The sequence below is a fragment of the Solanum tuberosum genome, unplaced genomic scaffold (assembly GCF_000226075.1).
Source record: "Solanum tuberosum cultivar DM 1-3 516 R44 unplaced genomic scaffold, SolTub_3.0 scf00338, whole genome shotgun sequence".
Taxonomy (NCBI): Eukaryota; Viridiplantae; Streptophyta; class Magnoliopsida; order Solanales; family Solanaceae; genus Solanum; species Solanum tuberosum.
The window spans coordinates 573,214-590,880 of record NW_006239263.1 but is presented as its reverse complement, the minus strand read 5'-3'; the positions used below and the strand labels follow the sequence as shown (position 1 = coordinate 590,880).

Sequence of the window (17,667 nt, the reverse complement as noted above, 5' to 3'; positions counted from 1 at the left end):
AAAAAGTATCTCAACAATTTGAATTATGAATTCACTCTTATATAACTCCTAATTTTGATCTTTCTTTATATGTGAGATTTTCGCAGTATAACATGATACAGTAGATTAACATAATCATATAGATAAAAAATTTCCATATTCATATACATAGTATACGACATAAATCAATCTTTGCAGAGGTGGAGTCACATGAATATAAGGGATTCATCCGAATTTTCTTAGATAAGAAACTAAACTATATATTTAAGATTAATTTTTTTTTAATGTATATATCATTGATGTTAAATTTTCTTAATTAGCTTTTTTCAATATTTACTTTTTATATTTTAAATTCTCTTTCTTTTAACTTCTACATCTTCTAAACATTTCAACTCATGTGTATCATGACAAAAGAGGAGGGGGCTGGGGGGTGTTATTAAAAGAGCAAAAATCCTATTGACTTTCAATATTTTTAAATTAAGCACTTATTTCTCATCTATAAATAAGTGTCATTAATCCCCCTAGCTATAGGGACCTACAACTTCACTTTTGTATCCAAAATACTCACTTCTCTTCTCTTTCTTTAATTAACACATTTCTTTCTATTTTCTTCAAACGTTTACAATTTTCTAAATCAATATTCCTAAAAGACCAACAAAAAAAAATGGGAAGAACACCATCTTCTGATAAAAATGGACTGAAGAAAGGTCCATGGACTCCAGAGGAGGATCAAAAACTCATTCAATATATTCAAGTTCATGGCCCTGGAAATTGGAGAAACCTCCCCAAGAATGCTGGTAAACAATATATATTAATTCTTTATATACAGTGTAATTTTCTGACAAAGGGATTTGATATCTATTATATATATATACAAAAAAAAATTAATCTTTTATATACAGTGTGATTTTCTAGCAAAGGGGTTCTGATGAAACCTTTTCCTCCCTTCTATATCTCCCCCATAAGAATAATACATAATTAATTGTCGTACCGATGGAAACAAGATTTTCATTAAAGGATAAATATAAGAAAACTTTTAACCTTATATATACCATGTGAATTTTCGATAAAGAGGTTTATCTGAATCCCTTCTGCCCTTAATTAAAAATAATGTATAGGTGTTTCTAATATTTCAATTTTTTTAAAAATAAATTGTAGGACTTCAAAGGTGTGGCAAGAGTTGTCGTCTTAGGTGGACGAATTATTTGAGGCCTGATATTAGGAGAGGAAGATTCTCTTTTGAAGAAGAAGAAACTATTATCCAACTTCATAGTGTTCTTGGTAACAAGTAAGATTTATATTTATCACTCTTTCTCTTTCAATATTTTTTTTCGATATCCACTTTGAGGTCTGATTGATTCGAAAAAATATAATTCATTTTTTCATCATTAGATTTTCCCTTTTTAATTCTCTCTTTAATCTTTACTACTCTTGGTTGTTAGATTGTGTGATCACACACATTTAATAATTTAAGTGATTAGAAATAACATATTTATTACTTAATTATATTTCTAACATGCCTCTTATATGCAAATTTGATTTCTTTTCAATGTCAAGGATGTGGAATCCTCTTTTCATAATATGTGATAATAATTAAGACTTGAACTCAATGACCTTTGTCAGATATGATAACATGTTGAATTATGCGATAATTTTATCTACGAATTTTGATTATTAGACATGATATATTTTTATTTTTTTAACTTAACTATATTCTCAACATTTAATTCACATGTACATATCATTGATCCATTGTATTTGTGTTCAGGTGGTCAGCTATAGCAGCACGCTTGCCTGGAAGAACAGACAATGAAATAAAAAACTATTGGAACACGCATATAAGAAAAAGGCTATTGAGGATGGGCATTGATCCAGTAACTCATAGCCCTCGTCTTGATTTCTTAGATTTATCATCACTTTTTAACTCGACTCAACTTAATCTTTCAAGCTTGCTAGGACTACAAGCACTTGTAAACCCTGAGATCTTCAAACTTGCAAATTCCCTTTTACTATCCCACACTCATGAAAATCAAGAACTATTATTACAAAATCAAAACTTTCAAGGACCAGAACTCTTGCTCCAAAAACTTCAACAAAATCAATTATTGCACAATCAGTCCTCTATTTCCCAACATAATGATCAATTGCACAACCAAGTTTCGGAAATACCAAATTGCACCCCACAAAATGTTTCATCTTCATCTTCCCAATCCATGCAAGGTATCATGGGACACTATATGATGAATAATGACCAAATGTTCCAAAAAAATGTGATGTTACCTCTTCAAAACTATAGTTATTCTACGTCTGATGTATCTGAGAACTCAATAATTCAGTCCTTAAACAACAACAACAACAACAACAACATCAACAACAATCAGAATAGTCAGAATTTCAGCTTTGATACGCCTTTGTCAGGCGCGGAAGAAGAAAAAGAGAGTTATTGCAGTAACTTCAATAATTTCATGAAGTTTGAAATTCCAGAGAGTTTAAATTTTGATGATTTGTTGTAATATTGACACTGTAAAAAAACGTTTGTATCTCTTCTTTATTTTTATTTATTTTCATTTCCTTTTAAGTTCAATTAGATGAGCCATATTTGTCATGTTATTTTTTTCTTTTTTCCAAATTATGAATACTTGCCAACTGTTTGTTACTTACATTATATCTTCTTTTGAATATAATTTTTTTTTCGAAGACAACGTACAATATTCTTATACTATCAGGTTAAGTTATTTGAATTAACATGTAATAAATTTTAATAACAAATATGATATGATAATCCAAAAAAATTTAATATATGATGATAACGAAATGTATAATTTGATGTAACATTTGAATTAAGGAAGTAAATTGCTCAACTACTTTTGATCTAGAAAAATTAGAAACTATTTCTTGTAACCTAAGCTTACATATAGGCCACCTTTAGCTTGCGTACAAGCGCAATTCAAAATATTGTTAGTTACCAAAATTTCAAAAAATTATTTTTACACTTAGAATTTCCTAAAGAGTGTGTTTTTGTCTTGGCAATTGGCATACACATTTTTCTCATAAGTCATAACAATCATGTGATGGAGAAGAAACTAATATGTCTCATCATGAGTTTTATGTTTTATATATAAATAAAAAAAACTAATACACACTACAATAAAAACAATTTTTAGCGGCAATAAATAGACACATTAATAAAGAGTACTAAAGTCTTAATCGGCATTAGTTAAGTGTCATTAGATCCAATATCGCTAAAGGCTTTAGGGACATACAAAGAGTGTTAATTATCGCTAAAAATACATATTTATCGCCAATTGAGCTATTGCCGTTAATTAATTACCGCTAAAGACCATTTTTTTTGTAGTGACATTTGATGTGTTTTAATGTAGGGAAAAAGGTCTGAACTATATCCTAACTTTGACCGAAATTGCTGTAACAATATCGAACTTTGGAAAAGACCTTTTACCCCTTGAACTATTTAATAGTGTATTTTAAAGGTATATATGTGCCCACGTGGATATCATAAATATTGCATCATTATAAATAGTAATGTGTCCACGTGGGCACATTTATACCTTTAAAATACACTATTAAATAGTGTAGGGGGTAAAAGGTCCTCCATAAAGTTTGGTATCGTAACAACAATTTTGGCCAAAGTTGAAATATATTTCAAACCCTTTTCCCTTTAATGTACCTCAATAGTATAATGATTGATACTTATCTTTATTAAGTCACTTGGACATTTTAACTCATAAAATGATTATTTAAATATTTTAAAATTTTATATATCACATTAGTATTGGGTGTCAAATTCAAAGGAAATGAGTTGAAATATTTAGTTGTCAATTCTAATCAAATTACAATTGCATGCATCACATATCATCATGCATAGCTTATTAGCTATAGTACGTAGCTGATAAGACTAAAATACTTATTTATCAACTATTATAAGATTAAAATACTTATTTATCAGCTAAAACCAAATTTAAATGTATGTTTCTATATTATGCCTTACATATATAAAAGTAGAAACACTTTTTATTGACCATATATATGTCACTTTCTTATTTCTTTATGGTAGGCAAGCTAGGTCATTGTAATTACATTGCATATGCTTTTCATATTGACTAAATATATATGATCTTATCTTAAATTAAAAGGGATTGTCATCAATTCTTATGGCTAGTGGAAATTATAGCCGCCCTCACAAATCACAATCAAAGCTTAGACATGCAATTCACATTTCTTACAATTAAAATAAAAACTTGTGATTTGCTTAGCTCAATGGTGGATTACTGTCTTTCCTAGTAGTTTCTAGTTCTGCTCTTAATGGAGGATTACTATCTCCTCACTTGTCATTTGATTTATACATGCACCTTAGATGTAGCGTTTCAATTTTTTCAATTATTAATGTAGAACTTGTTGGAAAATATATATCATCAAGAACACAAAATTTATATGAAGAACACCACGATGAAAATTTGATAATATGAACAAAGAACATAGAGTTAAAGGTTTGAAATCCGTGCAAAATGCTTTCCTAAAAACGATATTTGTTCATTGATCTCCTCATCTCCTCCATGAGATTGTTGTGGAAATATACACAAATAGTTTTAGTAAATATGACAAGTCTATGAATTTCTGCACTAAACAAATAGAGAAGAAAATTTAGAGAATGTTGTAACGAAAGATACTCTATTGAAGTTATATTTGAATCTACATAAGTTAGATTTAAATAGAATTGATGGTAGCAAAAGAATGAAAAAGGAGACTAAAAAAAAAAAAAAATGAAAAAGGACATAGCCTTTTATTTAAAACACATTAAATAAAATTGGTGGTTATCAAAAAATGAAGTGAAAAAGGATAAATATACTCCTGAATTATCGTAAATGGTATGCAGATATCCTTCATCATACTTTTGGGACATTGGTGTCTCTGCCGTTCAAAAACTAGAGCATATATGCCCTTCACTCTAACAGAAGACTAAATAGGGACACGTGGCGCAATCTTATCCATCGATCCGATATTTAATAAATGTCGGATCGGTGGATAAGATTATGACACGTGTATGTCCATCAGTATAAATGGTATATATGCTCTAGTTTTTGGACGACAGGGGCACCAATGTTCCAAAAGTATGACGGAGGGTATCTGCATACCATTTACGATAGTTCGGGGTATATTTATCCTTCTTCCCAAAAATGAAAGGACGAACTCTTTCATTTAAATGACACATCTTTTCGCTTAAAATACTAATTAACAATTTAATTTAAACAAAATTTCAACAGAACTTTCTTGGCGCACCCAATGATTCTTCCTTCGACATGTTTCATGAGGCCCATCACTTCGATCTATGGGCATCTCCCTCGACCTTAATAGAGGCAAAGTCAAAGTTAAGAGTTTAGGGGTTCTAAATTAATTTTGTTTGGGGGTTCACATGTTAATATACATATATTTAATTATTTAATTTTCTAATACAAATATAGGATCTACGAAAATGCTAGTGGGTTCGTCCGAACCGATAAACCTCCACCTAGCTCCGCCTCTGTCGACCTAAGTTTCATATGGCCTATTATCATAATCCACGCGTTGAATCTTTTTAATTTCACTAAGTACCACTAGTAATTGAGTATTTTATGGCTACTAAAACCTAGCTTGCTTCTTTTGTGTGTTTGCCTCTAAGCTATTTTTAACATGATAAAGATAATAAACCTAATCTCACACCATTAATTCGCCATCTCAATACTCATTCGTCGAATCATTGGATTGGACATCGATTAATTGTTAGATTAAGTTAGTCTAAAGATTCTCTTAATATGATTTGATATCGTTTACTTTATGTCAGATTTATACAGTTTTCATCGATTTTATCTTCATTAAAAATATTTCTAGACCTTATATATAGTTTTTCAATCTTTTCAACTATTAAAATAAGATTTTGTTCACTTACCTAATACAAACAAAATGAAAAAAAATATATAGAGAAGATTAAATTATACGTACTAACCAACATAAATGTTTTCTATACGATTAGTGCAGTTTAACATGTTATAACTTATTGTTTCATTATTTTTATTAAATTATTAATTAATAATTATTATCACAAAAAAATTATTATAAATATCTTATAAATGACATCATGGAAGGAAAGACATTATACAATCTTAAACACGCTCATGTCTTACTTTATTTGAAGCAAATACAAATCCTACATCATGCTTATACCTACTTTTTTTGTGAACAACTTGTAAATAAATAAATAAATAAAACAATTATTTGGGCAAAATAATTAGTACATAAAATTCGATGAATCAACTATGAAGGGTGTCTTGTGGTGACGTTTTGGCCGGAATTCGAGTGAAATTTTTCTTGAACATTACATCATCCATCTAGAAAATTCTCAAAATAAATTCTCTATAATAGGCTTTTGACCAAAAAAAAAAAAAAATTTACACAAATCTCATAGTATTAGAGCTAATTATATTTTATCCCTATCTTTTTTGAAATTACAAAAAAAAACTTTAAATTTGGTGGAATTCGGATACATCCCAAAACGTCCTGATACATTGCGTCTCAGTTTGGGATACATTGCTCAACGTCCTGATACATCGCATCTCGGTTTCAGATACATCACTCAACATCCCGATACATCGCGTAAAGTGATGTATCTGAGAATAGGAGAGAGTAGGGATTTTGTAACTTTCTCAAATGGTAAGGAATTTTTAAGAATATGATAAAATAAGTTATGTATTTAGGTAATTTTTCCAAAAAAAAAAAAAGAACTTTAAATTAACCTAATTTTTAACAGGCTCTTGCTATTAATAATGGCAAATTTACAAAATTCTCACTAGTTTAGGAGCTAATTACTTAGATATACTCTAGTTTGCAACATTACGAATCTTACCAGATTTTGGTGCATCCAAATATATGTATCTCAGAATACACGAGATCAAAATTAGGTATAATTTGTTATAGATACACTGTATCCACTGTATGTGGGTACATAGACAAATCTTGTTCACCTCCTTCCCATCATGTTTGTCACTCTCCTATGTATATGATATTCTAGAAACATGCGAATCACAAAGTTACATGCATCAAGTGTGACTCACATTTATCTGAGATACATGACTTTCTCGTTCGCCTCTCTCCCTGTTTTAATATATTTAGGTGTACTCTTTCTCAATATATGATAGAAAACTCTTAATGAACAATAAGATACGTAATTATTTAAAAATATAGGTAAAATTAATATATATATATATATATATATAAATATGTATGTATGTCTAATAAAGTAGTTTTTCATTAATAAAGGGGTTGGAAAACAAAAGAGAAGCCTATGACAATACTTACAGCTACTGAGTATTTAGTATTTACATCAAACTAAATAAGTAATTTTCAAGAATAATTAACAAGTAATTGTTTTACATAATCTAATCTCCCTATTCTTTTGGGGAGTTTATCTAGATCTTCAATTACGAAAGACACGAGTTTACGACTATCAAAATGTGTATCACTTAATCATAGTTAAATGTCAAAAAATTGTATATATACCTAAGACATATGTCTTATCTTTATTGATTTAATTTAAATATTTGAGACGATTATGTAAATTTTTGATAACATGTAAATATCTTTCTTCTTTTTTTCTTATGAAAGTATTTTACGATCGAGAAAGATTTTTTGGTGAGAAGGTGAATCTATAAGGATGTTTTTGGAGGATGCAAGATAGTGAGTGAAAGGAAAAAATAAAAAGATGGTCAAAGTTGCGCCTAATCTGTCACAACCCGAGCCTACACGCTGGACGTGGCCGACACTCGAGAACCATTGTTGGCCCTCAAGCGAACCCTCATATTGGCCGACTACAAGCGGAAGACAAACTCAAGCATACATAAGCATCAAATTGGAAGAAGTGTTTAAAAATATTTTATTGAATCTATCACGACCCGAGTCTACACCCTGGACGTGGCTAGAACTTAAGAACCATTGCTAGTCCCCAAACGAACCCTCATCCTGGCTTACTACAAGCGGAAGACTAACTTAAGCATGCAAAAGCTTAAAACTAAATAAAATTCAATAAACTCAACTTTTCAAAACTTTAACTCAAATGAACAACTTAGAATAAAAATAATATATTCAACTCGCCATAAAATAGGCACTTAAGTTTTAAAATATTTAATAAAATAAATGAATAATACAGACTTCTCAACTATACTGACTATCTATGAAGCCTCTAACTGATTAACGATGGAAGTCGGGACAAGACCCACGACATCCTGACTGAACTGAAAAGTAAATGAAATCCTCCGGAAGCAAAGAGACTCACCATAGCTAACTCGAACTCTCTGATGTATCAACAAATCTCCTGTTGATGATCCTGAATACATGTGTCTGCATCATGAGAAGATGCAAGCCAAATGGCTCAGTACGTGGAATGTACGAGCATGTAAAAGGAATTCTAAAGCATAAGATAAGCTTGAAACTTGATAAAAAGAAACATACTTACCTCTTTTCAATCTTGCTCAACTCAAGGAATACTCAAGGATACCCAAAACTACTCAAACTTATTCAACTCAGAAGTACTCAAGGATAAAATACTCAACTCAGAGATTAGATACTCAACTCAAAGATATGATATTCGACTCTGGGTACTCAACTCTGGATACTCAACTCAATATGACTGAACTCATTTCAATATAAAGCAATTTAAAACAAGTGCAATATAAAGAAACAAACTGTTTAAAAACATGCTATCAACTTTGTGTGTATGCAAGGATACAACATAACTCTGAAATGTATGTAAAAATACAATTAACTATGTATATAAGAATACAATAACTTTTGTGAGAGATTCTCTAACCGACAACCATCATTATGAGCCTAAATGATGGTACAACGTTTTACCTCACGTTGCCAAAGACCGTCCTATACCTTGCCATCGGTATAGAACCTGAACTACTAAGTGGATCCACTAGTCTATGCTAAAAAGCACTAAGGAGTCATCTAAAAAGTGTGATCATTTTTTTGCCCATGATGGCTACATGGTTTATGGGGGCTTGAGTTAATATGAACTCGCGTCTTCGTATCGGTGTTCAATACTACTCCCAAAACATACTTAGCTCATATATTTTTAAAACAACTTCTTCTCTGGTTTGAGGTAATTGATCAAACTTAGCTTAAAAAGCTCTCTTGAAATCAATGTTCCATTTTTGCTGTTCAAAACTCTTTTGAAAATCTCAGTTTCCTCTCATCTTAAATGTGAAAACATTTTAAACTCTTTTGGGAATACATAGTCCCCATATACTTTTGAAGAAATGAACTTCAACTTTACTCTTTACTGAACACAAAACTTAAGTCTTAAAACAAAGTTTAAACATTTGTAAAAGACTTCTTAAAATATGGTTAATGCAGAATGATGGGCATGAAAGACTCAATGCAAGGTTTTCAATAACCATAGATAGAACTCAAGAACTTCAATAATACTACTCATTTCAAGAATGCTCAACTCAGAGGGTTCATGCGGAATTATAAGCACGAACTACTCAACTCAAGGACTCAAAGATACTTCTCAAAAGGGTTTAGGAACTCAACACTTAAAAGCTTAGAACTTGAAGATACCACTTCTCTGAAGGATGCTCAACTTACGAAGTTCATGCAGAATTATGGGCATGAAACAACTCGACTCGATGGTCTACATAACTATATGGAACTCATATATGCGACTCTTTCTTATTCTCTGACTTACTTCCTCAAAACTTAGTTCAATTCAATAGTTGATCTCAAAGGATTCACAATTGAACTCAAAGACTTTCTTGGACTCGGCTCTTAACTCTCTCTCTTGAATTTGATTATGAATCAAGAGTTATAGTTCATGATAAGAAAGATCTCATGATGAAAAGGTAGACTCATGAATACATTATTCTCACTCTCATACTCACTTGCTCGAGTCTTGAAACAAGTTATTAGAATTTGTAGAAGACTCCTAAAAAAGACAAAAAGGGATTTTCTGAAAATGTTCGAAAGAACTCTCAAGACTTGACTCTCAACTCTACCTTGAATGTGATTTATGAATTCAAGGTTGTGATTTGTGATAGGAAAGGTCTCATGATATTTAGGAATGATTTTAGATAGCTAAACATGAGAAACAATTGAAAAATATTGTCTAGGGAGCAAATCTGCGACGCGGAGATGATTTAAAATGTTTGCTCGAAATAATTTTTGAAACAGTGGAGTCCGTGACCTCTCCGCGATGCGGAGAGAAATTTTTCACCCTGAAGGACAAGTCCGCGGACTTGGTACCTGTTCCTTGTCTGACTTTTTCTTCCTCTCTTTCTAACCCCAATTCACCTAGAATCGAACGGTTTCTTCCCCAATCACTTGGATTCGATTACTTAACATAAGTACACTCTAATCTACTCAATACAGCCCTCAAACACTCACTTACATCTCAAGAAATCATCAAAACCCCAACACAACAAGATTTAGAATGAACTTCAAGAACTCATCAAGAACTCTAATCTTTCAACTTCAAGAATCAAAATTTGCGCTGAAAATAACATGATTGGCGTGTGGGTGAACAAACCCAGCACCATGGAAGCTTACATACCTGAAAGAACCATCTTCTTGAAGGACTGGAAGGAAAATCTTGAAAGATGAACCCTAGCCTTAGCGTTTCTTGAATTTCTTGAGCATAGAATCTCTGGAGTGAATGAGAGGGTTTTGATTTGCGAAAACTGATTTTCTATTCGTTTAGGGCAATTTAGATGACCTCCTAAGGGTTTTTAGGACTAAAATACCCTTAAAGAAATAAATAAAATGAGCTAGGAGTCGGAATTATTTTTCACCAGGCAGTGAGGTCCGTATTGGCTCCGCGTCGCGGAGCTGCTGCCAGGTTTGCGCGACGTTAGTAAATCAATCATAACTTTTTACTCAGAGGTCGGAATTTAGCAAACTTGGTGGCGTTATAAAGAGTACTCGAAGGGCTTTAATTTTATATCTAGTAGCTCACCTAACTCATCATGTACTAGGAGTTATGGTCGTTTGAAGTTGACCCAAAACTCAAGAAAACTAGGAATGACTTGAATGCTTTTCTCTTAGGTTCTTCTTGGAACTCAAGGTGCAACATCTAGTGACCTTAATACTCAAGAAATTTTAAATTCCTTGCAAAATCTCACTCACTATGAAGAACGGTTCGAGTCTTAGCTCAAAAATTTTCTAGGGTGTTACAGAATCTCAAAACTCTCTGAATATATTGAGTATGAAACATAAGTTTTAAATAAAATATCTGAAACTGAAAAAACTCTCCAAAACTGTCTATCTATGAAGTCTCTACTATTAAGAAAGGATGTCGAGACAAGACCCACGACACCTCAAAACTACTAAGTGAAAAGTAACTGTGAAGTCCTCTGGAATACAAAGAGGATCACCAAAGCTAACTGGAGTGTAGAGTGATTTCAACGAAGTGCATGTTGATAATCATGAACACCTATATCTGCATCATAAAAGGATGCAGGTCGAATGACATCAGTACATGGAATGTACGAGTATGTAATATGGCTGAGTAAACAAATAACTAAACTGAATGACTGGAAGCAACTCAACTGAATCAATACATGAACATGAAGTGAAAAACATTTAAGCTTTACAATAAAATATGCAATGAAAGCAATATGGAAATAATATACTTTGCTTGTGGGGAGTTTCTCTAACCGACAACCATTACCATGAGCCTAGCAATGATACAACGTCCCACCGCACATTGCAAGGGCCTATCTTATATTGCCGGGGTATAGGATGATATCGTGACTATGGATCCAACTATATGCCTTCTCAGAGGCGGTGAGGAGTCGCATGAAGAATCAATGATATCATATCTTACGGCAGCTACACAGTTCTGTGGGACTTTCGAATCATAAGAGACTCTAACCCAACTCGATGCTCGATACTACTCCCAAAATAATTAATATAACTTTTTGCTCAATTCACCCATTACTAAGAATGAACTTCTTACATTACTTGAAATACTTTTCAAAACATGAGAAGTGTTTACCTTCTTGAAAACATGCATTTATGAACTTATCTTTCAAGTCCAATAATTAGCATAGGTATATATATATGAATGAATAAAATAACATTAGAAACTCTTAAGACTTTATGAAATAGAACCTTTAAACTTTTTCTCAAAACTCAGTTTGAAACACAATGATTGACTTTCAGAGACTCTCAAAACTTATAACTCAATTCGTAGGGTTCATGCAGAATTATGGGCATGAACGACTCAACTCGAGGACCTCAATAACCATACAGAAACTCATGAATACAACTCTTTCTCAAAACTCATCTTTACTTCCTCAAAAACTCAGTTTAAAACTCAAGTGTTGGCGTTAAAAAGCTTCTCAAGATTGATAACTCAAAATAGGATTCATGCTGAATTATAGAAATGAACGAATCTACTCAAGAATCTTAATGCATACCATATAGCAATTCAATAATTAGGAATAGAATTTCAAAAAGAAATATGAACTCAAAATCAACTCATCTTAAAAATTCTCAAATCTAGGGGTAGAATCCTAGATTTCTCTTTTACTGACTTGAAAGTAGATGTAGGGCGTGAGGACGAACTAGTCCAACACTATGATAGTCTTACATACCTGGAAGAACAAGATTCTTGAAGAATATTGAAGAAGAACTTGATTAGAAGCCTTGAAACCCTGAAGGAGAACAATCAAGAGAACCTTTCTTGAGATTCTTGAATTAGTTTCTTCAAATCTCTAAGGCCAAGAATTATGATTTTCATTAGTGACTCATAATTGTATGGAGGAATTTGAGTTGAAAAGAATGGAATTCTTGGATAAAGAGTTACCTTGAAGAAAAATCTTGAAAAAGATTGAAGGAATCTTGAATGAAGTCTTCTACTTTGATTTTTTTTTTCTTAGGGTTTTGCCCTAGGGTTTGAGAGAGAAGAGAATGATGGATTAAAAGATGAAAATCTGATTGTTTTGAGCCTTATATTAGTCAAAAAATTCGTTTAGGATTTTCTTGGAGGTAAAAGAATAAAAAGACCCTTTTTAATGTTTTCCCATTAGCTAATTCGTCACTGCACTATATCAGTTACTAAAATGATCATAACTTTTTACTCAAAAATTGGATTGACGCGAAATTGGTGGCGTTGGAAAGTAGATTCAAATACCTTTAATTTGATAGGTTATAGGCTACGTAACTCTTTATATTCTAAGCGATATGGTCGTTTGAAGTTTACCCAAGTAGAATATTACATCAAAACTAATCGATAAGGAAACTTTCAACTCTACTTTGTGCTAGGAGATTCTAGTGACCTTAATTCATATCCAAATCATCCCCACACAAAAGAATTTACCTTTACACATATGGATAATTTATGAATCACCCGATATGACCCTACAAGTAAATGAAGAATGGTTCGAATCTTAAGTTAGAAATTTTCGGGGTGTTACATAATCTATACTTTGTGAAATAATATAAAAATGTCTTTCGTTAATAGTCATGAATCAAGGTTAGGGACATGTGACAAACTCAAATATTAGTTTAATTGTTCGAATGTTAATCACATCCCACTAATGATCCATAAGTTAATAAAAGGGTATTGTAATTTGTATGCCATTTTTGTAACGGTTAAGGCTCCCATCACTTAGGAATATAATGTTTGCATTTATACCAGGGTTTTGTTACCACTTTTTATTGTAAATAGAATAAGAGAATGAACATAGGCAATTGAAATGATAAAGTTTTATAAGGAACAAAACAACTCACATATATAGAGCTATTTTTTTTTATGTGAGTAGTAGCATCTAATTTGTACTTATATATTTTGTATGTATAATTTTGTTGGTAGAATTTTGTACTTATATATTTTGTATAAGTAAAATGTAGAAATATACAATTAGAATATACACTTACAGATTTATACAAATGTGGGTACAACGGTAGATCTAAAATTGGATCTGTTTTTCGGAGTAATACAAATTTCAGAATAATACAAATATGATAAAACTCAAAAAATCGATAGAATTTATACAAACACAAACATCTAAACTTTAAAAAGTTATACAAATTATATTACACAAATTACATTATACAAAAGTTATACAAGTTATATTATATAAATTACGAAAACTACACGCTTATACAATTCAGACGTGGCCGCATAATTATGCCTATAAATAAGTGGCGAATAATAATTAATTCAAACTATAGCTATGTTAACTATTAATTAACTAGCATATGTTTGTTTATCCGCCTAATTTTCTCTTTTTTATTTATGTTTTAAAGGGATCTATTTTGGGGCCTTTTAAATTTGGGAAATTTGGGCCTCAATAACATCAAAAAGACACAAATTCTTCATAGGAGGATAAGTGAATGGGCCTTCCAATAAACTTTTTGTCATCCATCTATAAGCAGCCTCTGTAAAGTGATATCCATCCCAATTCACATATTGGTTAGGATCCTCACAACTTGTTGCTTGAGAAGTGCCACATTGAGCAGAAATATTGAAATTATAAGGACCTCCACCTCCACAACATGCTATTAGTACACCCTTCAAAAATCCTACAAAATATAACACATGTTATAAAATTATATGTAAAAGCACACATGTCTCCATTAACGTGTGTACTTTTATTAACAATAAGTAATTTAAATGAAGAAGTCGTTGTGTGTCTTTTTATTCTTTAGTTAGAATCTTTTAAATGAAAAGGTGTGTCCTTTCATTCTTTGGTTAGCACAAGTTCTTTAATCAAAAATATCTTTTTTTCAATAGGATTTCTTCACTATTTTCTTAGTGTAGAAATTCATAGAATTGTCATATATCCCATAGCAATCTCGCCGATGAGAGAGAGCAAATATCATTTTTAGGAAAGCATTTCGCACATATTTCAAGCCTTCTTCATATTATCAAACCTTTATCTTAGTGTTCTTCTTCCTATAAATTTGTGTTCTTGCTATATATTTTCCAACGGTACGTGGAAAAAAGTAGCCGGACTTCTATACAATTTATTTAATTTTTTACTCTATCATATGATGTCAAACAAAAGTAATGTCTATAATTAGTGATGAATTTTATAACTTGTAAAAAAATAAGGTGAATAACCTTCTACAACAAATTGAATTGTTGGTTGTGTAAAACTTTGTTTGCACAATTTTTATTTTTATCTGATATTCGATATACACTTTGAGGGTCAACTAACTTGGATCCATGTCAGAACGTTTTACTTTAGAGGATGAAATATTTCCTACTAAAGAAAATTTATTTTCTAAGGATACAAGAATACTTATCTCCATACCGCACCAATATTAAATTGCACTGATTGTGTAAAGCTGTATTAGAACTATCATTCATTTGTTTTTCATTGATGTTCAACATATGTTTTGAGGATCGATTAATCATAATTCTCACCAGAAAGTCCCTCTTTCATAGAGTAGCACACTCCCTTCTAGAGGTAGTTTTTTATTTTCGGGGCTTAAACCATGGATCGGACCTTTGATTAAAAATGGAGAATACTTACCCTGTCACGACAACATTGAGTGGCATTCAGGGGTGGAGCCAAATAGGGACGAGGGGTTTATTCGAACCCCCTTTAGCTGAAAATTACACTATTTAGAGGGTGTTTGGATTAACTTTTCAAAAATAGTTTATAAGCTAAAAGTCATAAAGTTGGTCATACCCAAGTTTTAGCTTTTAGCTTATTTTTCTATTATTTTTTACTTTAAAATAAGTGTTTAAAAACATTTTTTACTTTCCCAAACACTAAAAAACACTTGAAAATTAAAATAAGTCAATCTAAACACCCTCTTATACATGGTTTATATATATACTTCTTCATATTTTGAACGCGACCTTTAATGAAAGTCTTGACTCTGCCTCTGATTATAACAACTATAAAGTAAACTTACCATATTTTCGAGGAGCTCGATAAAGTTTCATAGAAGCATTGTAATAATCAGCATAGATAATATTGACATGAGGATGAAGCTCTCTAAGTCGATGTAATTCCTTTTGAAGAAGTTCATTATGATAGGAAGCAAATTCATTTGGCCATATGAGACAACCTAATTCATCATAATCCTCTTCATTCAAGCTCTCAAAATTTGTCAAATAGGATGAAGTACATCCAAGTGGTAACACACTTGGCACTATTATTGTCTTTGCCCCAAGCTCCACTAGCTCCTACATTCAATAAATAGATAAATATCAAGTTTTAATTTGTCATGCTCCAAGGTGGACCAACACTCGATGCCTTAACTCGGTGGGAAACCCCTAGAACCAACAATTTAAATTAGGCGAATTTCAATGCAGTTGTTATATGTATACCCGGTAGAAGAAATAGTGTTGGATTAAGTTAAAAAATTTACATTTAATTATAAAGAGGGACTAGTGTTGGATTAAGTTAAAAAAATTACATTTAATTATAAAGAGGGACTAGTGTTGGATTAAGTTACTTATGAGCTAAACTTTTATAAAATCTACTAATAGTATTTGAAATTTTTGAAGAGGGACTAGTGTTGAAATTTTGGCAGCATTTTAATTTCAGCTTTCCCTTTGACATATTTAAAACTGCAAGATTAAAGGATCTTTTAGGTACATTTGACATAATTTTAATTTAGGACTATAAGATTGAAAAATCTTTTTATTTTCTTAAATTTTGTGTCAAGTTAAACTAGACCATTCTTTTTTAAATGGAGAGAGTATATTTTTTTCTGCAAAGAGAGATTCATACTCATTATCTCGTACCCACATTAGAGCCCGACCATTCTTGTCCAAAACAACCAAAATATAATAGGTAAATTTCTTGTCAATGTATACGCTTAATTTAGATACTCAAATTATAATTTATTCTGATTAATTAAGCACATAAACACACACACACATATAAAATATATATATAATAGGGTACCTGAAGAATTATGACATAAATGTGGAAGCATTTGTTTAAACCAATTCAATTGATCCCACATAGAAACATTTGTTACTATATCATAAATTCCTCTCTTCTCATAGAATTGTGCATCCATTACTCTTGATCCCACCACTGCAAAATTTGTTCCATTTTGAACATTTCTTCCATCAAGTGAGGTGGTGGAAGTGGAAGTCCATAATGTTGTGCTACAAAATTTGAGTACAATGTATATATGTCATACCTCTGTTTCAATCGTTTGTCTTACTTTCCTTTCTAATTGGTTTAATGAAGGTAAAATAAAAATAATAATTTCAATTTAAATAGTTCCGGGGGGTAATAAGACTCCCATAAAGTATAAGTGTGTAGTTGGAAATCCGGTAATAGATTGGGGGCTCATTTGGCCATTTTCTCTATAGATATAAGTTATGAGTAAATCTATGTATTATTTTATGCATGTATTAGCTATTTCATCTCCCATCTGCATAAAATAATACATAGATTTCCTCATAACTTACATATGTATTAGTTATGCAGATTTTTAAATTGTCAACCAAATATCATATTAATTTTATACATAAATAACTCATTTCCTATCTACCTACTAAACTTTATATAAGTTATACGAAAATTAATATATGAAGAACCTATTTCTTATCCAACTACCAAATGACTCCCTTAAATATCGCAATCTTAACGGAGTCCACTCCACACGGTATCTCTTAAAGTTCTTTTTTGTTTAAAATCACTCTTACAATCAAGTATA

General features: G+C 31.3%; 2 protein-coding genes across 2 annotated transcripts; one reads left to right on the top strand and one right to left on the bottom strand.

The window, feature by feature from the left end:
• The first annotated feature begins 629 nt into the window (after nucleotides 1-629).
• LOC102597041 (transcription factor MYB39-like) lies at nucleotides 630-2,571 on the top strand. The gene is made up of 4 exons (XM_015315089.1): nucleotides 630-776; nucleotides 1,138-1,267; nucleotides 1,748-2,449; nucleotides 2,559-2,571. Exons 1-4 carry the CDS (start codon nucleotides 644-646, stop codon nucleotides 2,569-2,571), a joined length of 978 nt encoding a protein of 325 aa, XP_015170575.1. The 5' UTR covers nucleotides 630-643.
• An 11,585-nt stretch (nucleotides 2,572-14,156) lies between these two features.
• Nucleotides 14,157-17,090, bottom strand: LOC107063342 (GDSL esterase/lipase At1g28610-like). The gene is made up of 4 exons (XM_015315088.1): nucleotides 16,902-17,090; nucleotides 16,236-16,264; nucleotides 15,901-16,174; nucleotides 14,157-14,556 (listed from the first exon to the last, which is right to left on the bottom strand). The coding sequence occupies exons 1-4, from the start codon at nucleotides 17,017-17,019 to the stop codon at nucleotides 14,300-14,302; spliced, it is 678 nt and encodes a 225-aa protein (XP_015170574.1). The 5' UTR covers nucleotides 17,020-17,090; the 3' UTR covers nucleotides 14,157-14,299.
• Nucleotides 17,091-17,667: the final 577 nt, after the last annotated feature.